The 22,696-nt window shown below is 42.1% G+C and overlaps 1 protein-coding gene across 1 annotated transcript; it reads left to right on the forward strand.

Annotated features, from left to right (window-relative positions):
* Window positions 1-7,262: 7,262 nt before the first annotated feature.
* LOC126484778 (trypsin alpha-3-like) lies at window positions 7,263-12,133 on the forward strand. The gene is made up of 2 exons (XM_050108375.1): window positions 7,263-7,628; window positions 11,735-12,133. Exons 1-2 carry the CDS (start codon window positions 7,263-7,265, stop codon window positions 12,131-12,133), a joined length of 765 nt encoding a protein of 254 aa, XP_049964332.1.
* The last annotated feature ends 10,563 nt before the right edge of the window (window positions 12,134-22,696 follow it).

Below are 22,696 nucleotides of genomic sequence, written 5' to 3' on the forward strand. Positions count from 1 at the left end.
GAATAATGTGATAACGGCCGTTCCAAAGAAAGCAGGTGCTGACAGGTGTGAAAATTACTGAGCTTTCAGTTTAATGAGTCATGGTTGCAAAATAAAAACACAAACTGTTTACGGAAGAAATGAAAAACTGGTTAAAACTGACATCCGTAAAGATCAGTTTGTATTACGGAGGAATGTAGGAACACGCGAGGTAATACTGACCATCCGACTTATAAGATAAGTTAAGAAAAGACAAACCAAAGTTTTCAGAATATTTAGACTTAAAGATCGCTTTTGACAATGTTGAGTGGAATACTCCCTTTGAAATTTTGAAGGTAGCAGGGGAAAAATATAGGGAGCAAAGGCTGTTTACAGCTAGTACAGAAAACAGGCGTCAATAATAAGAGACGAGGTGCATCCGCGATGTTACTCAGTATGGATATTGAACAAGAAGTAAAGGAAACTAAACGAGAGTTGGTAGTAGGATTAAAAGTTCAGAAAAAAGAATCAAAAACTTTGAGGTTTTCCAGTGACATTGTAATTTTTTCAGATACAACCAAGTATTTGGAAGAGCAGTTGATCGGAAGGAACATTGTTTTGAAAGCAGGATATAAGATGAACATCAACGAAAGAGAGTATTTGTCAGGAGAGTAGCCAAGTATGGAAGTAGAATATGACCGATATAAAGTTTAGACAAAAAGCGAGTAGAAGCTGTCGAAGTATGGTGCTACAGAAGCATATTGAAGAATAGATGGTTAGATCATGTAAGTATGAGGAGATACTGAATTGAATTGGGGAGACAAGGCATTTGCCGCACAACTTTACAAAAATGACGGATCGGTTGATAGGATACATTCTGAGAGCAAGGAATCATCAGTTTGGTATTGGAGGGAACTGTGGAGGGTAGAGATCGTAGAGATAGACCTAGAGATGAATGCAGTAAGCAGATTTAGAAGGATATAGGTTGCGATAGTTATGTGGAGATGAAGAGACTCACACAGTATAGAGTGGCATGGAGAGCTTCATCAAACCCGTATTTGGACGAGGACCACAGCAACAACAATGAGTCGGACGCTATCGCTAGCGCTACAACCCTCAATTACCTTTACAGGAGGAATGATGTTGTCTTCAGATGCCTGCGAATCGTCTAAACTCTGTTCGCTGTGTATTCTTTTTTTAACTTTTTCTATGTGCTAGTGGTGGTAGTGGAAAACATCCAGGCACTTAGCTACACAAGTGAGATAAACTTGCCATAAAACCAGATTCAGATTGCCCAGCGTACAATAGAAAACGTAGTACATGTATTTAAGCGACGGAAGTATTTTGGGGTATTACAATTACCAACGATCATTACTTAACTTTTTCTTGTCAGTGAACTCGAGTGAATGTACCCGAGAGTCTCATTCAGAAATTCGATAATCAATTTCTGTCAAAGCTAGTAATAATGCTTAATCTTTGTCTTCTGTCAAGAAAATTGCAATCTACCGGAAGAGATAAGTAACTTCTCGAACCAACGCTTACGATTTATTGAGATTGCAAATGGTTAAGCAATAGATCTTATAAGTGAGAGGAGCACTGTTTGTATCCACTCATACATCTGGTGTAGATATTATATAATCTCAATTATTAGCTTAAGGAAGATTCCAAAATATTTCCTTAAACAGTCCATGTCAATCTCTTCTTCCACTTAACAATTGAGCTAGTGTTTCCACTCTAAGAGATTTCAGTAGTCATCAAACCATACGCTTCTTGAGATATGAATGTTTCCTACGTCTGAGTTCGGATATTACAAGTACTTGTTCCTCTACATGAGCCTTATTAGTAAAAGAGGCGCCTTGGACATATTTTTCCCGATTATCGAAAAGTTATGACGGGATGAAGTGGAATGATAAATAATAGAATAAATGTAACTGTGGCACTAGACATGCCATAATTTTTAATGACCTCAGTTTCTTTCACTAATTACAGGATGGTATATAAGGCGACATTACATTGAAAACTTGTTTTGTATTGATCTTTCATGTTAGATGGACACACTCAAAATATTGATTGTGATGTAATACAGTTAGAGTACGTCTATGTTCATTCAGTGCGAGGACAGTAAATGGCTCAAAAGTCGCAGAAAGATCAAAATTTTATTGAAATGTAATGCCCTTAATTTATTGTTCTAAAACTAGCTAGACGTGGGGTAATGGTAATATCGGGAAGAAAGTGCATTGAATATTTGGTAGTAAAGAGCTATTAAATGGATACCTGGATTCATCTATGTTGTGATACGAAGCATAATCTTGGTTTGGGAGAGGGAGAGCTTCTGCAAGTTTTGTAAACTGTCTGTGTATGTTATCTACATGTGAGAAAGGGAATATTCCTTTCTGCAAGAACTTTCTCTTCGTGTAACGTGTGCTTTAGATATAGTCTTCAGCTGTTGAACAGTAATCCCGATGCTTGTCCCTGAGTTGCGCATGTGAGTAGTGTCGTCAAACAAAACTTTAACGTTAGTGAAATGCTGAATCTGAAGTAATGAAAGAGAATCTAATTAAATCCTAAAAGAAACTGATAATGTACTCAGTGAAAAGTATGTAACTGAAACGCCATGCTGAAGGAAGTTAGGAAAATTGCGTAACAGGTAGTGCAATGTCTGACTTGAAGTATCCATAAAATAAATTACTGGTCAACACGATAGGAAATAACTGTTTAATATTACCTACACTGTTCGCCGTAAAATAAGCTGCTTGCTTATCACAACGCCTGTAAATTCTGCCCACGTACTGTTTACTCCCGCGAATGCAATGTAAGATACGTCCTTAAATAAAAGTAACTTAACTCATACTCAGCATACTGTTTAGTGTGTGGCGTCCTAGTGTTCTCGAAAGCAAATTTAAAGAGAGAGAAATCAACTGTAAATTTTTCTTTGCTTGTCAGAAAGTCACTGCCTTTGGCGTAAGTTGCAATGCACACACCGGCCAACTACACTCCTGGAAATTGAAATAAGAACACCGTGAATTCATTGTCCCAGGAAGGGGAAACTTTATTGACACATTCCTGGGGTCAGATACATCACATGACCACACTGACAGAACCACAGGCACATAGACACAGGCAACAGAGCATGCACAATGTCGGCACTAGTACAGTGTATATCCACCTTTCGCAGCAATGCAGGCTGCTATTCTCCCATGGAGACGATCGTAGAGATGCTGGATGTAGTCCTGTAGAACGGCTTGCCATGCCATTTCCACCTGGCGCCTCAGTTGGACCAGCGTTCGTGCTGGACGTGCAGACCGCGTGAGACGACGCTTCATCCAGTCCCAAACATGCTCAATGGGGGACAGATCCGGAGATCTTGCTGGCCAAGGTAGTTGACTTACACCTTCTAGAGCACGTTGGGTGGCACGGGATGCATGCGGACGTGCATTGTCTTGTTGGAACAGCAAGTTCCCTTGCCGGTCTAGGAATGGTAGAACGATGGGTTCGATGACGGTTTGGATGTACCATGCACTATTCAGTGTCCCCTCGACGATCACCAGTGGTGTACGGCCAGTGTAGGAGATCGCTCCCCACACCATGATGCTGGGTGTTGGCCCTGTGTGCCTCGGTCGTATGCAGTCCTGATTGTGGCGCTCACCTGCACGGCGCCAAACACGCATACGACCATCATTGGCACCAAGGCAGAAGCGACTCTCATCGCTGAAGACGACACGTCACCATTCGTCCCTCCATTCACGCCTGTCGCGACACCACTGGAGGCGGGCTGCACGATGTTGGGGCGTGAGCGGAAGACGGCGTAACGGTGTGCGGGACCGTAGCCCAGCTTCATGGAGACGGTTGCGAATGGTCCTCGCCGATACCCCAGGAGCAACAGTGTCCCTAATTTGCTGGGAAGTGGCGGTGCGGTCCCCTACGGCACTGCGTAGGATCCTACGGTCTTGGCGTGCATCCGTGCGTCGCTGCGGTCCGGCCCAGGTCGACGGGCACGTGCATCTTCCGCCGACCACTGGCGACAACATCGATGTACTGTGGAGACCTCACGCCCCACGTGTTGAGCAATTGGGCGGTACGTCCACCCGGCCTCCCGCATGCCCACTATACGCCCTCGCTCAAAGTCCGTCAACTGCACATACGGTTGACGTCCACGCTGTCGCGGCATGCTACCAGTGTTAAAGACTGCGATGGAGCTCCGTATGCCACGGCAAACTGGCTGACACTGACGGCGGCGGTGCACAAATGCCGCGCAGATAGCGCCATTCGACGGCCAACACCGCGGTTCCTGGTGTGTCCGCTGTGCCGTGCCTGTGATCATTGCTTGTACAGCCCTCTCGCAGTGTCCGGAGCAAGTATGGTGGGTCTGACACACCGGTGTCAATGTGTTCTTTTTTCCATTTCCAGGAGTGTATTTAAAACTTTTTTAAGAGTCATGAAGGAGAGTTTTTCTTAAAGAAAATCGTTCTTTCAATACTAAATTCTGATTATCATTAAATAGAGCGTACAACGTAAGACGACTAACAATTACGAAATTCCCTCATTACTAAATTGCAGACATTTCCACCAACTGTGTAATACACTACTTAACGATAGCAAAGAGATCAAATTAACACAAATAATGAATATAATTTGCTACCTAGGGCAAAACGATTTCCTTCGGTTAACAGTTGTGACAAACAAACATTTCATTCTTGCACGTGCAAGGGTTATCTTGAAATAGTCCTCCAAAAATCTTCTCGATCAATACAGCCAATAAAATAGCTTTGTAAATAAATTGACATTTCCATAATGAAGTATTCCACATGACTTCTCACAGGTTCACAAATATCAGATCCACTTCATTGAAAACTCAAGCGGTCGCTACTATGCCCCTAATAAATATGCCCCCAGTGCTGCACAACTGACTGGCAAGCAGGCACACAACAAAGTCAAGGATCCTGTCCACTACTCGTGCAGTGCACTTATGCTTCTTTGTCCCAGTGCAATGCAGGTGAATTACCTACAGTGGCAGAAAACAAATGAAAACCTTATAGTATGTGAGGAGGGCACAGAAATGCTGTTATGCAGATCTGAGCAGTCTCAGCTTGCTGCCCCCAGAGACATGGTTTATCTTTTCTGTTTATGTTACAAGGAAAATTTTGATTTAATGAGAGTTGTTTGGTTTTCATTTTCATTGACGTCTATAATCATAAATAAGTGTGTGTGGTAAGGTACATGTTAATCACTGCGAATATTAGTTTTGAAAGAGAAGATATTTTTTAAACTTTTTTACTCATAAACTATCTCAAAAGTGGAGAAAATCGTTAATCTGGGGGAAAGACAGGCAAAAGAAATGTTTTAGTTTGTCGTAGAGATAGGCGTGCTATTAAAGGGAGGAATGACTAGTGTATATTTGGTTGTGGGCCTTTTCAGTGTGCTTTAGCGCACTTTATAGACTTGAAAAGGAGAGTAATTCAATGAACGTTATTACAACAGCAACAGATTTATCGACCTTTGCATTCCTTAGAATCGTGTACGATAAAGATAAGATGTAATTATTTTTCTTACAGTATAAGTGCCAATCAGAGATACAGTTCGCTGACATTTACACATTATAAGGCGCAATTGAACATTGCTTCTGTTGCGTAACTGACGTGATATGAAGAATGTGTGTGCGGGGGCTTTAATGGGCTGGTTAACAATGTATTGAGCTAAATCAGCCACTCTTGCATTTTAGTATAACACAGTATGTGTCTTATCAGTGCAAAACTCGTTTATAATTGCTAAATAACTTTAATTTATTTACAGAAAAATAGTTTTTCGCTTTGTAGTTTCTCCACGAGAAGCACTCCCACGTACTTTAGAACGAAGTAACCATTTGTTTGTGCAATGTTGCTCTCAACCATCTTTAATATTGTACTCTGTTTTCTGCAACATGTTTCAAGTTTAATGCTTAGATGGGCAATAGTACTTGCAAGGAGCCTTTAAGCATTTATGCTCTCACGTAACGCTTTTGTTGCCTCTGGTGATAAGTTTCAGAACAGTCTGCTCCTTCAGCGTGTGTGGGTGCGTGGGCAGCAGACATCGTAGCACCTGTTTCTTTCAATCTTGCAGTGCTGTTTTTCCTTGTGTAGTGAAAACAGTTTACAAGCTGTAACAGAAGGATGTCAAAGGGCGACCCAAAGAAGACAGCTATTGACATAACAGAGAGCTGCGTGAATTCCACAACGTGGAAATTTGGAACAGTACCATAAAACAGATACTCAGGGAGACCTATCTTCGTGGCCTGAGAAAAAGCAAATAACAAGTTCAGCTTGAGTTTGGCAGTGGGCATAACGAATGGACACGTCAACCGTGGTCGAGTGTGCTCTAGAGCGATAAATGTAATTTTCATTTCCGATGGGATTAGATATTTTCGAAGACTCTTCGATGCAAGAAACGGTGTCCGGAAACACGTACTTACTTTTAACTATGGCGGTGGGAACATTGTGGGGTGAAGATGCTTTTCACGTACAAGTATCGGCCCTTTGGTGCCTATTGAAGGCATTATGGATCGCTTGAAACCTCCTGAACGCCATGTCATCAAGCTGTGCGTCTGTAATTAAGGTGAATGGTATCGCTGCCAAATGCTATTGCATGTGTATACTGACTGGTGTTCCACAAGTCTTTTGAGTTGTGTAACGTGACTTTTGTCGAACTGTAGGAATTTTATAAAACTGTGATTGCAGTTATGGAACACAATGTTCCTTGTTTTCTGATACTAGGGCAATTAGGTCTGTTAATCAAGTGACGTAACAGTTACAAAGATTTTCCTTTGAATAAGTTGTTCTCTTATGGAAACGAGCTTGACAAAAAAGTTATTATTGCTACTCTACACGAGAACTAAACGTTTTCTGTTTCTTCCAGTAATAAACGACAGTACACAGAACTCATTTTTAAGTGCAGATATAATGTGACTCTGTGTCAATCCACGCAATGTACCACAGCACTACTGCAACCTTCAAGAATGTCTTTCGGGTTATGTTGTATATCGAATGATGATCAACTCAAGAGGTACTTCAGATTATTTAAAAATAGTGCGTTGACATTTTACTTTCGATTCTGTGCGACCTTCACGTCTCAATACTGTTGCTATCTATATTTAATCACCGTCCCAAGGATAAATTTCGCATCATTAAAACCCGATAAGTAAGTACTGTATCGGGTTTTCATGATGGCGGTAATTCAATGTAGATAACAACAGAACTGAGACGTGAAGGTCGCACAGAATGGCTATATAATCTGCAGTCCGGACGAGAAAGGGCACACACGGCAGCTCCGCCATGATCCGCAACCTGGTCCTCGCACTGTGCCTGCTGGCGCCGAGCTTCGCAGCGCCGAGAGGGCGCCAGCTGTGGTCCAGGGGCGAAGGCCGGGTGATTGGCGGCTCCAACGCCGACATCTCCAACTACCCCTGGCAGCTGGCCTTCCAGTACGGCGGCTCCCAGATATGTGGCGCCTCCATCATCAGCGGCAACTGGGCGCTGACAGCGGCCCACTGCGTCGAAGGCAAGTCCGTCTCGCTGATGAGCGTGCGAGGCGGCTCCACGTACAAGAACAGCGGCGGCACTGTGCTCAACGTCGCTTCCGGCTACATGCACAAGCAGTACAACTCCGCGACGGTTGACTACGACATAGCGGTGCTGCAGGTGAGAGTTCGTAAACTGTACAGCATTTCTTTAACCCATTAATTGCTATTTTTTTTTATTGAATCTACATTTACACTGATCAGCCAGGACGTCATAACCACATACCTCCACATCTGGCACGGATAACAGCAGCGACACGTCCTCATACGATAGCAATGAAGTTTGGGCAGTTTGCTGAAGGGATTTGGCACCACATCTGCACGCCCAAATCGCCTAATTTCCGTAAATTCCTGGGAGGGGGGGCGATGAGCTCTGAGGCCATTACACTAACTGAGTCACTGTGTTTCAGGAACCACTCAATCACACTCCCGTTCTTGTTGACACGGGGCACTATCTAGTTGAAAAACGCAACTGCCGTCAGGAAAAACGACCGCCATTGAGGGTATACGTGGTCTGCAGCCTATGTACGATACCTGTTGGCCGTCATGGTGCCTTGCACGGTCTCCACTGGACCCATAACGTAGCCGCCGCACGCTTGCTTCCGTCCCGCAGTAAAGGTGTCAAGGGGCTGTTGGCCTGGAAGACGACGGATTCGGGACCTCCCATCGGCATGATGAAGAACGTATCGGAATTCATTAGGCCATGCCAACGCTCTGCCATAGCTCGGATCTCCCCATTTCGATAGTAGTTGCTGATGTTGTGGTGTTACCAGTGGCACTTGCATGGGTAGTCTGCTACAGAAGCTGATCGGTAGGAGTGTTTTGTGCACTGTGTGTTCAGACACACTTGTGCTCTCCCCGGTATTAAAGTCTGATGATAGTTCTTCCGTCATTTGCCGCCTGTCTCGTTTTACCAGTCTGCCCAACATACGACGTCCAACATCTATATTGAGGAATGAAATTACAATGAAATTCCGACCGTTAGCTCCTTATAGGCGTTGATAAATATCAATGGAGACAGTTGAAAGTGTGTGACTCTTCCGGGACTCGAACCCAATATCTCCTGCTCTATCCGACTGAGCCACCGAGGACACAGAAGGTATTGGGACTACATGGACTTATCTCTGGCACGCTCCCCTTGAGACCCATACTTCCAACTTACTGTCCAGACACTGCATTTGTAGGGCCCCTGCCCACTATACTCATAACAGCCTACCGATACAAGAAAGAGTTTGAGCAAAGTGAGTGCGTCCGCACTGAAGGAGATCGTTGGCAGGTAAGCCTTATTTATATATGAACATGGTATCTATTCTTTCTGACATGTCTTCATATATCTATAATGAGTGGTCACCGGCCGCCCAAGCCCGCGAGGTCTGGCCGTTGTTTCAGTTTCATTTCGCCACTTGTTGAAGACACTTGCTACAGCATTCATCGCACACCCAACAAGCTATGCCATTTACGAAAAGCTGGTACCCGGCCTCCGGATGATCGCAATCTGCCCTCAGTAAAACTCAGATAGAGCGCACGTCTTCCCCATCCCACACAGACAGGAGACTCACTGATACTGCATGCACCGTGCATGTGTCTGACTAGCAGTCATTCATCACCGGGTGACGCTGCTGTCGCCTGGATGGGTTTATATCGATAGTAGGTCTTGTCTTCATCGTAGAATCGTTCTGCAGTCAGACTCAATGCTACTTCTTCAAATTTTCCCAATATGTTGGACGAAAATGTCGTCGTCTCCCCTCAAGTGATTGCCAATTGAGTTCAAAACTGCAGTCAATATTGCCGATTATTTTTTGGATATCCTTTTTCCTGGGTTGGAGCCTTCAATTTCTATCCTCTATGGTTCCCTATAGTACCTTGTAAGTTACTCCACGATGTACTAACACATGTATCATGAATTTTTTCCTTCTTCTCTCAATGTTGTACATATGCCCTAGCCTATTCTGGGAGAAACTCATTTCTTATCTTGTCCATCTAGTTTTGGTTATCCTTCTCATAGCACACCTCGAAAGCATCGGTTCTCTTCCGCTGAGCTTCCTCACAATCCACGTTTCGCTACCGTTCAATATAGTGCTCCAGACATACATTCCCCCTTAAATTAGAGACAACGTTTGAGATTACTGAACGGGAAGGATGGCGCACCTAGGAACACGTCATATTTTTTGATAAGTACTTCAGTCTACAGACATATTTTAGAACCTCATGAAGGAATTCGCACTAGAATTGACCACTAGCAGTTTTCGCCATTTCCCACAGTTTTTGTTATTCTTGGACACCGGATTTGTTGTGTGCACCACAGTTACAGACCTTTAGGGCAAGATCTATATATTTTTAAAACTAAGTGTATAATGTGTGGACGGTTATGCCATACTCCGATAGCCGTGCATTACGCCGTACCTTGAAAAACAATAAGGTCTCTTCCTACGGAACATGTGATATTTGCAAATGAACCGAGTTTCGTTAATGTCTTAACAACTTTACCTATCTTGAAAAACGGAAATTTATGTTAATTTTCAATAGTTTCAATTTCAAAATGCCCTTTAATTTGAGACAGAATTTTTGATAATACTTCCGCATAATTTGATTTCACATAGTGATTATTAGTGTGTAGTAGGGTATCAATGTAACAGACAGACTGCTATAGTGTTGACAAAATTTCCTCGGTTGTAACGCTTTTAAATTTCAGTCATATATTTGTTCCTAGGTACATGGCAATGTCGTGGCTTGAAACATCCTTTCTAATTTGGAAAAACTTAATATCCGAAGTAACTTTCGTAATTTCAGAAAAAGGGTGCAGCACATAAGTAACGAATGCCGTCATTTTAAAAATGAACAAGAAAACTACAGTAACAGGGTTGACTGAAGGCAAAGTCCGAAAAGTGTTTCAAGTTTCTTTTGGCCAGGAAAGCCGTCTTTGCCCGTGCTACACTGTTTTATATGTCTTCCTGGCCTTGTTCATCGCATATTATTTTGCTTCCAAGGCAGGTGAATTCCTTTAGTTCGTCTAGTTTGTGGTTCGTAGTTTTGATGTTATTTCCATCATTAATCTCATTTCTGCTACTCCTCGTAACGTTCGCCTCTCTTAGGTTTACTAGAACCTGACCTAAATGTGTATGGTGTAGGGTATTTCTGATACCATTAGCCGATATCCCCTCCGCATTCCATTCGCCAATGGCGAGTTGCAAGAATAATCGTCGCCAATTTCCGTATTAGCTCTAATTTCAGGAATTTTTTGTAGTTGTCATTTCGCGTGACCTGTGTGAGTGGAAGAAATATGTTTCCCAATTCTTCCCGGACAATAATCTCTTGGAATTTCAGTAGAAAACCACTCCGTGGCCGGCGTATGTGGCCGAGCGGTTCTAGGAGCTACAGTCTGGAACCGCGCGACCGCTAGGATCGCAGGTTCAAATCCTGCCTCGGGCATGGATGTGTGTGATGTCTTTAGGTTAGTTAGGTTGATGTAGTTCTAAGTTCTAGGGGACTGATGACCTCAGAAGTTAAGTCCCATAGTTCTCAGACCCATTTGAACTATTTTGAACCTCTCCGTGGTTCACAGCGCCTCAGCTGTATCAAGTGGAGTTTATTGGGCATCTCCATACCGCCTTCGCTCCGACTCAAGGATCCCTTGACGAAACTCGCCGCTTGTCGTTCGAACTTATCAATCACTTTCATTAATCCAACCTAGTAATGTTCTCACACTCATGAGCAGTACTCCAGAATCAGTCGGACAAGTGTTTTGTTAGTTACTTATTTCGTGGATGAATTACATTACCTTAAGGTCCTTCCTATTGCATAGAACTGACTTTCATACCTACTACCAAACCAGCTGCTTGGCTTTCCTTGCAGCATTACTTGTAGAATATTAAATAATATTATCTTTTTGCTTCCATAGTGTTGTAAATTGTGGACGTCAGGGACGAATTATTTCGGCAGTGACAACAAATATTATTCTCTTGCGAATATTCTTCTATTTCGATTTATTTGTTATCGTCTTCGAGGGATCTACAGCTTCATCTTCAACGTTGAACTTTTATCGATGTAGTACACCACAAGTATATCCTATTAAATCAGCGAAACATCAGTGTGGTAACTGTTAGTCTTAGAGAATTTCCATTGGTCTCGATAACAACATAAATTATTTGTTGACTGACCACTGTGTGTCACACACATTAAATGTTAGCACTGTGGGGAGACTGTAGTTGAGAGTATTGTACTCAACAGGTGTCTGGATCCCTCTCGGGTACCAACATGCGTACCGTGGGCCTGCCCTCTGACAACTACGACCCACCAGGCGGTCTCGCCGTCACTGCCACCGGCTGGGGCCAGACGTCCACCAGCGGCGGCGCCCCGAACAACCTGCTGAAGGTCGACATGAGCATCATAGACCGCGCCACCTGCCAGAACATCTTCGCCAACGTGAACACCGTCACGGCGCGCATGGTGTGCGCAGGACAGGCCGGCAAGAGCGTCTGCATGGGCGACTCTGGTGGCCCCCTGGTCAGTGGCAGCACGCAGGTCGGCATCGTCTCCTGGACCGGCAGCTCTTGCGAGGCTACTGGAGCCGCATACGCCAACGTCGGCAACCTTCGCTCCTGGATTAGAGATGCTACCGGTGTTTAACTAGAATCACAATCATTAAAAGCCACAGAATTATCAACAAAGAATTGTTCCACTGTAAAAGCCTTTTGGAATTTGCACTCCGTTTTCAACTGTTTCTTGTATACCTGACGATTCTGTACTGTACGCTGTAAAACAATATACTATTTGCCAGCTCACCAAAATCATAGCCGTAGTTTTTCTTCAAACCTGAAATGTAATCCTGGCAAGAGATGATTTGCAACCTCTGCCACGGCACCCACTCACTTGGCTAAGGCTAAATGGGTGAAACTTAGTTCTCTGGTAAATGTGTGGAACGTAGTTGGTTAATGGGATGGGGGATGGGTGGTATTTGTTGGTTGGTGGTAGGGAGGAGGGGGAGAGGCAGGGTTTTACGGATATACCTTTAGGCAAGGTGTTGGCCTTAGTCTGACCGACAGTCGTCGATATAGGCGTGTGCGTCGAATGAGCAGTGAACTGGATCCAAGTGATCGAGCAACTTTTAACACAACTTTAAACACGATTCACCGGAACGTGTTACTTCAGTTACAGGGGTACATGGATTTTGACCGACGTTCCTAATGTCGAACGATTAAATTTGGTTAGGCATTGTGCAACACACAGTTAATTTTTAAATAATGCATTCGCCTATATGTTAGCTGTGACAGCATGAAATGTCCAACTGTAAGGTATTATTGGCTGTGGATACCCATGGAAGAGCTTAATGGACTCAGTCTCGCAAATTTCTTCCTGTTAGCGTCCATTCCATTTTAGATTTTGGTCACTAAGTCAGCTCAGCTTCAAACAGCCTACGATAATGGTGTTCTTAAATAAACCTTCCATAATATTTAATGTCTCGTCCGTCTTATGAACACATTTGTAACATGATATTAAACAATAATGTATTCTACATATTTGCTGAACCTCGTAACCGGTTTGGGTGATGTGTACTCGACCACTAAAGTAGACACGCTTTCTGAGCGAAAAAAAAAATTATCTACATTAATCCATTCCCCAACGTCCTGACTTCAAACTTTCAATTTGTTGGCAATCGCTGAGGGAGTCATCACATGTGTCACTAATTCTTCCGACCTGCCGTTCAAATCGTACTCCACTTGTTGCTTGACACGTCAACTTAATGTACCAGCACCATCACCAACCCACTTTCTGTCCCACGAAGAACACATAGCACGACCTTCCCAGTTTCTACACTGTGGCGGTAGGAATTTCCAGCAAAGCAGAACATTCGACTATTTGACTTTCTATCTGTCTCTGTACTGCAGTTTCGAAATGTTATGCCGATGTACTCCATATTCCGCAGCTCTTTTGACTGCATCAAATAATGGCAGAATAGCGGGTTTTCGGAATTGTAATGTCAGCTTTAAGAGAAGCATCCGTGGAAACACGTCACATGATGTGATGCACGTGAAGGACGTACCTGAGATTGTCGCTCATTTTTTCAGTTCTGCTCTTCTGCTACATTGTTCACACGTTTCTTTTGGAGGCATAAAGAATTGTTACAGGAGTAAAGGGTTTTTCCATCTATCATTCACTGAAATGAAATGGAATGATAGTATGTCATTTATGGTCGGGAGGTCCCCACTTGGGGAAGTTCGGCCGCCGAGTTGCAAGTCTTTTAAATGGACACCACAGTTTGGAACTTGCCTGTCGACAGTGGTGAAAAGATGATGAGGATAACGCAACACTCAGTCTTCGAGAGGGGAAAATCTCCTACCCGATCGGGCATCAAACCCGGGCCCTCAGCATGACAGTCCATAGCAGTCAGCCGCGATGTCCACGAAGCTAAGGAGGAGGGCTTAATATTCACTGATAAAATGTAAGGAGTGAATCGATGTTAAAGTTGCTTGGGGAGTGGTAAGACCAGACCTTCAGATGAACATCAGTCACACTATAAAAAAGATAATAAGTCAGCCATTTTATGAAAAATAACAATTAACAATGAAATTACAGTCTAGGACTAGTGAAATTAATTTGGTTTTAGTATGATACGAATGTGGTCACGACTGAAACCAGGCATCAGTTGACAATACTGAACGCCCCATTCTACAGAAACAGGTCAACTAGCTCAGTAACTGGTCCTTCTAAAAAATATAACCGAAATACATTTAACGATAACACGACCCACATAGCAGAAGGCTCTTTAAAGCTCCCCAAATTACACATTACATTGACGGCAGCCAAACATAAATTTTAATAACCTTTCAAAATGCTAGGGAGTAATTTAACCCCCCACCCCTCCCGCTGCACAAACAAAAATTTAAACAGGAACAACTTAAAACAATTCGGGTTGCTTCTTATGGTAAAAGCTGTTAACTCCTGATACTTGATCAGCAGAAAGTCCTTAAATAATTAAACCCCAAAAACAAGAACGAGAAGAAATTAAAACAACGCTGCTTGCATCTGATGGCAATAGCTATTAAATTTGAATAGTTAAAAAGGAGGTACTATTAATCCCGGTACAAGCACAATACAGCTAGTTTGAAATTAGTGCAGACTATGCTAATGACGGGAACGTAATCCAATAGCATAAGACAAAGGCAGGGTATCAAATAAGACAAGTTACAAGGAGTCACATTAATAAAAACTGAAAACCAAACGCACCCATTGAGCAAGTTCAGAGCAGCTGTACCGCAGTAATCTGTTCTCCAGATCCACGCCGGGATACAAAATGAGAAATAAACAACTTTAACCTGCAGACAAAAACTTTAAACATGTGGGATAGAGTTGTTGTTGTTGTTGTGGTCTTCAGTCCAGAGACTGGTTTGATGCAGCTCTCCATGCTACTATATCCTGTACAAGCTTCTTCATCTCCCAGTACCTACTGGAAACTACATCCTTCTGAATATGTTTAGTGTATTCATCTCTTGGTCTCCTTCCACGATTTTTACTCTCCACGCTACTCTCAAATACGAAACTGGTGATCCCTTGATGCCTCAGAATATGCCCTACCAACCGATCCCTTTTTCTAGTCAAGTTGTGCCACAAATTTCTCTTCTCTCCAGTTCTATTCAGTACCTCCTCATTAGTTACTTGATCTACCCATCTAATCTTCAGCATTCTTTTGAAGCACCACATATCGAAAGCTTTTATTCTCTTCTTGTCTAAACTATTTATCGTCCACGTTTCTCTTCCATACATGGCTACACTCCATACAAATACTTCCAGAAACGACCTGCTGACACTTAAATCTATACTCGATGTTAACAAATTTCTCTTCTTCAGAAACGCTTTCCTTGCCGTTGACAGTCTACATTTTATATCCTCTCTACTTCGACCATCATCAGTTATGTTGCTCCCCAAATAGCAAAACTCCTTTACTACTTTAAGTGTCAAATTTCCTAATCCAATTCCCGCAGCATCACCCGATTTAATTCGACTGCATTCCATTATCCTCGTTTTGCTTTTGTTGATGTTCATCTTATATCCTCCTTTCAAGACACCGTCCATTCCGTTAAGCTGCTCTTCCAGGTCCTTTGCTGTCTCTGGCATAGTTACAATATCATCGGCAAACCTCTAAGTTTTTATTTCTTCTCCATGGATTTTAATTCCTACTCCGAAATTTTCTTTTGTTTCCTTTTCTGCTTGCTTAATATACAGATTAAATAACATCGAGGTTAGGCTACAGCCCTGTCTCACTCCCTTCCCAACCACTGCTTCCCTTTCATGCCAATCGACTCTTATAACTGCCATCTGGTGTCTGTACAAATTGTAAAAACCTCTTCTCTCTCTGTATTTTATCCCTGCCACCTTCAGAATTTGAAAGTGAGTGTTCCAGTCAACACTGTCAAAAGCTTTCTCTAAGTCTACAAATGCTAGAAACCTAGGTTTTCCCAAGTAGTAACCGACTGCAACTCAACAGGGAACGAAGTCTCGCAAATATCACTGAACTGACAGCAATGTGGGTTAAAGCTAGATTCGTGGCACCAGCTCACGGCAACGCGGAATATCCTGAAACGCAGTCACCAAGTTTAGTACTTCCCGTCCAGCGGGATGGTGGTGGAGGGAGTGGCCACTTGTACACCAGTCTTCCTATGGTGGCAGCCCGCGATCCGGTGATTCTTCAGCCCGATGTGCAGCTGCCCACTTCACATCCAAATCCCATCCGCAGCTCTGGACGCGTCCCCTCGGTTTGTCTGCTGGGACTCCTGCTCGAGAGCCCGGTAGGCCTGCAAAAGGCTTGGAACTTGACGCTCACGCCATTGGTATCGCCACACGCCAAGCCGTTGTTTAGTTGCAGTCATTTGTGAACAGGTGATATATCGATAGAAGCCGACACAGTTTAAATATAATCGACGAATATTTCTTGTGATACAGGTCACGTACTGTGATGGCAGAGATGGAACTCCGATACACGTGAAGAACGACCTACACGAAGTTCGTGACTAACAATGCAGATCTGTATGAATACTCTTTTGTGAGGTAACTGTATACTTGGGATGTGCACAATATTGGCCCAAGAAATGACAACGTAGGAGATAGTAGAGTAATAACCGTAAATATGCCTGCTCGATAGCAACTACGTCGTAAAGCAGTTTCCATGGTATGCTCAAAAAGGGTTCAAGTGGCTCTAAGTACTGTGGGAGTTAACATCTGCGGTCATCAGTCCCCTAGACTTAGAACTACTTAAACCTAACTAACCTAAGGACATCACACACATGCATGCCCGAGGCAGGATTCGATCCTGCGACCGTAGCAGCATCGCGGTTCCGGACTGAAGCGCCTAGAAACGCTCGGCCACAGCGGCAAGCCGTATGGTATGCATGTAGAGGTACTGCAGATATCTGGTTGCATCACTTTCTTAAGATAGTGACAATTTATTGATAATCCGGTTTAAACTGGTTTACTAAGATTGGCTTTAAAAATTGTTTTAAAATCTTCTTCTGACCGGTTTTAATGCTAAAAACGGATGAACTGGGGAAAGTATAAAATCATAAGAAAGAAATTATATCTGGAGTTTAAATCTTCATTCTGAGGTTGTGGATTTATACTTATTGTGTAGTGCAATTATTTTAAATTCAAAAGTATTATTGAAACTGTTGCTTGTATTACTCCAGACAAATGTTTCACACTTAGGCTGGAAAACATAACAACAGCAAACAAAAGATAATTACACTTACTCGGAGCTGGAACTGAGAGATCAATAGATATGTTAAATAAAGTTACAAGGCTGTTGACTCTGTCTGCAATATCACAGCGCATACCTTGTGCATACGTATGATGTTATAACATACCACCAATTTCAGTGCTATTAAACCGCGTTCAATTGTGAACAAATGAAAGCATTCTGTCTAGCAGTTAACTATTCAGATATGACTGTCGCTTTATGCCATCCAGCGTAGATACTTTATTTAATCACATGGGGATTTCATATAGATCTTTATTTAATCAATAATATTTATTTAGGAAAGCATTGTCTCTCCTTTAAAAAGCATACCTGAATGTTCACACAAACTTATGAAATATACCTACACACATTGAATATGACAAATTAATATAGCGATCTCACGTCATAATTGTGATATGAGACGCTAATACTTACGCAAAGCTCAATGGGAGGCGGAAAGTTACTCTGAAATAACCCACTTGAATACCGAACTTGAACGTGAACCACCAAATTCATACTAGTCTCAAAGCACAATAGAGCGCCCATTTTAGGCCCTATTTGTGCAAGGACAAATGTTTTAGTCGTCTGAGCCTACGCTACGTAATAACGTAAAAGTCGAGAGCTGGCTAAAGCGATGGTTTGCAGTTGCCCCAGCACCGTTCCTTAATATCTCAAAGAATTACATCGGCATCAGCTTACCTGGATTGCTGAAATTTATTACGGAAAACAAATGCTAGCGTGGCATGCATGTGCGATGTTGCCTCTGATGAACATGCAATTTAAGTGACTATAGCAAGGTATGAAAATAAAATCAAATACTCAAACAGCTGTGCAACATACAGGAGTTAAGACTTGTTATTGTAAGGAAAGTGTGAGATAACAAAAACGTGAAGCACTACTCTGCGAAAAATCTCGTGTAACCCATTCACAGATATGCTTTAGCGATGAGCCATTGTGTCTACGAACAAATATCTAGGCAGAACAGTTAACATACTTTTCTAAGGTCATAATACAAAAAACTAACTTTACATACGGTTTAGACGTGTGCTTGGTAGACAAAGAATATATTTGCAGGTCAGCTGAGTTTTCTGATGGTTAACTCAGAGACAGATATCAGTCACCAAGAGAAAACGAGAACAAAGCTCAACATTGTACACTGAAAGTTCGTATGCAGAGGTCAATGCGAAAGAAGTTGATTTTACCTAGCTTCAATGTTATCACAGTGCCTCAATCACATGAACGTAAATTTAATTTTTTTGAATGATACTGTAATAATCTATATTTTGTTCATATATGACCCAAATGTCGACCCCCGCCGTCGCCCCCCTCCCCCTCCAACCCCGCCGTCACAACGCTTGTTGTGGTCTACATAAGTGGCTCATCACCTAAAATGTTTTATGTTTTATATTTGATTTATTACGTACTAATATACTTATAGTTACTGATGTAGACGTAGGTGCATATACTTCTAACGGCTACTTAAATATGTTTTTTGGAATGTGGCATTGTTCTTCAGTATATCTGTAAACATTGTTTATACCAAATATTTATAATACTAACTAAAAGTGTTTGGAATATGTGAGTAAGTGTATAAAATATGTAAATAGGTATTTAGAATATTTAAATGGGTTTCAAATACTTTATAAAAGTTCGATTATTCCTCCACCCCTCCCCATGATTATCTGCATTCTCAAACTACCCACAGTTTTTCCGTCTAACCCCTCTATCATTCCAATAATACTCGCCATCCCCCCCCCCCCCACCATTAATTTATTAAGTTAATATACATATATAGCCTCTGATTTTACAGATACAATACAAAATCGGTAGAAAGTATTTAGTATTACTCCATCACAAAGCGTGTCTCATATGTTAGTAGTTTAAAAAATAACCTACCGATTTAACCACAGAAATTTTAGATATTGTCAATAACTGAAAAAGCATTGTTTTACACTTGAAAAAATACTTTATATTGTCCTTTTATTTTTCTGTGAAATTTTACCATTTTCTTGACTCTCATGCAAATTGTGTCGTACATGTCAATGAAGTACACGCTCATGCAGTTTTACAATGCATGTTATAGATAGAGGTATACATATTTTTTTAGTATTTCAATAAGTTTTATAATATGGTATCTACAGAAGTTTTACTTTTATTTGTCTGACAGCATGGATCTGAATCCCTTAACCTTATGAAATTTCGTTTCCTTCATTCCTCCGTGGGCACCTACCTCCTCAGAGTGCCTCCTTCCCCTCAATTGCCCCCTTCCGTGTCACCCCCACCACTTCCACCCCTATCCAGTTTTATCAGTGTCTTATGTTCTGTTGGCTTAGCAGCGGCATCCATATTCCTTCCCTCTCACCATCATTTCGTCACCACTGCGTTGTGGCTTTCGTGGTTGACTGTGCTGGTGTGAGGGACTTTTGGGAACATTTGCTTACTGCTGTTGCAATTTGTAACGATAGATATTACTACTCGTACATACCGGGTAATCGAAAAGTCAGTATAAATTTGAAAACTGAATAAATCACGTAATAATGTAGATAGAGAGGTACAAATTGACACACATGCTTGGAAAGGCATGGGGTTTTATTAGAACCAAAAAAAATACAGAAGTTCAAAAAATGTCCGATAGATGGCGCTTCATCTGATCGGAATAGCAATAATTAGCATAACAAAGTAAGACAAAGCAAAGATGATGTTCTTTACAGGAAAGTCTCAATATGTCCACCATCATTCCTCAACAATAGCTGGAGTGGAGGAATAATGTTGTGAACAGCACTGTAAAGGATGTCCGGAGTTATGGTGAGGCATTGGTGACGGATGTGTTCTTTCAGCATCCCTAGAGATGTCGGTCGATCACGGTACACATGTTACTTCAGGTAACCCCAAAGCCAATAATCGCACGGACTGAGATCTGGGGTCCTGGGAGGCCAAGCATGACGAAAGTGCCGGCTGAGCACACGATCATCACCAAACGACGCGCGCAAGAGATCTTTCACGCGTCTAGCAATATGGGGTGGAGCGCCATCCTAATAAAATCCCATGTCATTCCAAGCATGTGTGTCAATTTTTACCTCTCTATCTACACTATTCCGTGGTTTATTAAGTTTTCAAATTTGTAGTGACCTTTTGATCAGCCAGTATAATGCACCATGTTTTACATAATTAACTGTATCACTAGGTAGAAACTCCATTTCTTTTACAAGTATGTTACGATAAGGCACTTCAGGTTTTAATAGTGGGCCTCCATGCCATACACTGTAAAAATTTTTGTGTACCGATGTGTGCAAAGATAATGTTTTTATCACGGAAAATAAACACTTCAGCTACCTTGCTCCCTAAAACAACACAGATTGCATTCTGCAGACTGTGATATCTCTAAGGTGATTTTTGCAAGATCGTTTAATCTCTATCCAAGTCAGTCTTTGTTCAGACATGGTGGCGTGGCGCATACCTGTTTATTGGTTAACAGTTTCATATAATATCTGTGCTATAGAACTCAGAAATGAATGTCTGCAACATATTTAAGCGTTTTAGAGTTGTTCCCACTTCTGTCCTGTATGATCACATATGCTTTTGTGACAAGGTCTTATATTTCATACCTGTTTGATGTCTTTTCATGTATATGTGTTGTGTACATAGTTCCGCGTAGTCAGTGTGTACACAACTTTCCCACTAGAGAGCGCCCCAGTAAGCACAACAGCGCAGGCGCAGCGCTCGTCCATCTCCGCACTACGAGATGGCACTGCCTTAGAGACGGACCAAATTCTGCTTCCGCCGATCCACGTATTAATATGTAACGCATCCAATGAGATTGCTGCTAACGTAGAACCTTTTCTCCTTGCGGATCACATTCGAGCAGTGAGGTATTATAACGAGTGAACAGACCTCCGATTACTCAGTCTGTATGAGTCTGCATTAGTCTGCATTAGTCTGCACCAGTCTGTACCAGTCTGCATTAGTCTTTACCAGTCTATAGTCAAGTTTCAGTCTGCACCAAAGAAGATTATCATATTCCTGTACATAGCCATGAAGATAAATGTATAGACACTTTGTCAAGTATCACAGATATGTGAGAATAAGATTAACGTACCAAGACCAAAGGAACTTCAATTGTCAATTGTAAATAGCATCCAGAATCAAGTTACGTAAGGTTTATCCTTTTTGTTATTTTAATAAATGTGTGTGAAAAGTAATCAAGTTCTGTTTTAAGTTGGTCACCGTCAATCTACTGCTCTAAGCCTGCAAGTGGCATTTCTATCGTCTGACCTAACGGCAGAAGATAAACACGCCACGACAAGACCACGAGACATATTGCTGACAATCATATACTTCGTTAGAACGACAAGTCAAATAATCTGATGGTATGTGTACCGAAGGTCTTACAGTACGCTCACCACAATATGTAACGCAAAGAATCGTGGTATTTAAACAATATCTTTCATGGTTGGCCTGGTTCTTTCTTTCTTAGTTTATACTTCTATTGTCTGTTACAGTTTTTGTACTTGAAAATGTCCCAAGGCCAAATTCTGGATCGTACAACAGTGAAACAAAAATTACTACAGTCAAATGGCAGCAGCATCGTTCAAATAACATTTACAACCACCGTTGCTCCAGACAAAATACAAATGCCAACAAATGCCAATTTAATGCTCACTGCATTCTCCAGTGTCACCACAAAATTGAAGATTGCTGGTCGAATGCTTCCATATGGAATACACAGGAAAAATGTCTGAATAGTGCTGCTGTAGAGTGAAGGACGAGATCTTTCTGTTTCAAACAGTATCATGGAACCACCCGAAAGATGTGCACCTACCATTCTTATTGAAAGGTTGCAGTGAAAACTTCGCCCTCGCGCTATGTGATCCCTGCATTCCTTGTTTTGGCAAACACGAAATGCTCACACGGACGGCGACTAGTGACAGACTGACTAATACAGTAGTTGGTGTCCTACGCGTTGCGGAAGCGCCGCGGTTATGTTGTCCTAGGTGATAGTACACGCGGTTACCTGCAGAGCTATAAGCATTTGCTTGTCTTTGCTACCAGTTAACAAGTACTAATACCAGTTAAGTAATGCATTTTAGAGCTCATGTTCACGTGACGATTTTTCCTGTTTTGGGCCATACTACCTATTCCCGAGACGTAACAAGCAAAGCCCAAGCAAAGAACTTTCAATAGAAGACGTCCACCGTCAGAGGAATCAGAAAAATTTTCGCTTCCAACTTACAATCAGTCTTTTCAGTCTAGGGTCCCTCACCTCAAATTGATAGTTTCCCGTCACCTCCGTCTTTGAAAGATTGTAACGTCATCACGAAATCACTCTGTAGACCCAAAAGTGCATTCTATCACCTTTCTTGCTCAAGATAATAGCTTCTTGTATTATCTTGTCACCTACAGCCATTGTCCTTTCTGGAAAGTGCCTCATTAAATATGTTTTAGAATAAATGCTGAATCCGCTA

This window comes from Schistocerca serialis, chromosome 6, assembly GCF_023864345.2.
Source record: "Schistocerca serialis cubense isolate TAMUIC-IGC-003099 chromosome 6, iqSchSeri2.2, whole genome shotgun sequence".
Lineage (NCBI taxonomy): Eukaryota > Metazoa > Arthropoda > Insecta > Orthoptera > Acrididae > Schistocerca > Schistocerca serialis.

Bases quoted from the DNA above. Each gene is read 5' to 3' on its own strand.
- LOC126484778 (XM_050108375.1), top strand. From the start codon at position 7,263: ATGATCCGCAACCTGGTCCTCGCACTGTGCCTGCTGGCGCCGAGCTTC. The intron at 7,629-11,734 runs GTGAGAGTTCGT...TGTACTCAACAG, and splicing joins ACGACATAGCGGTGCTGCAG to GTGTCTGGATCCCTCTCGGG.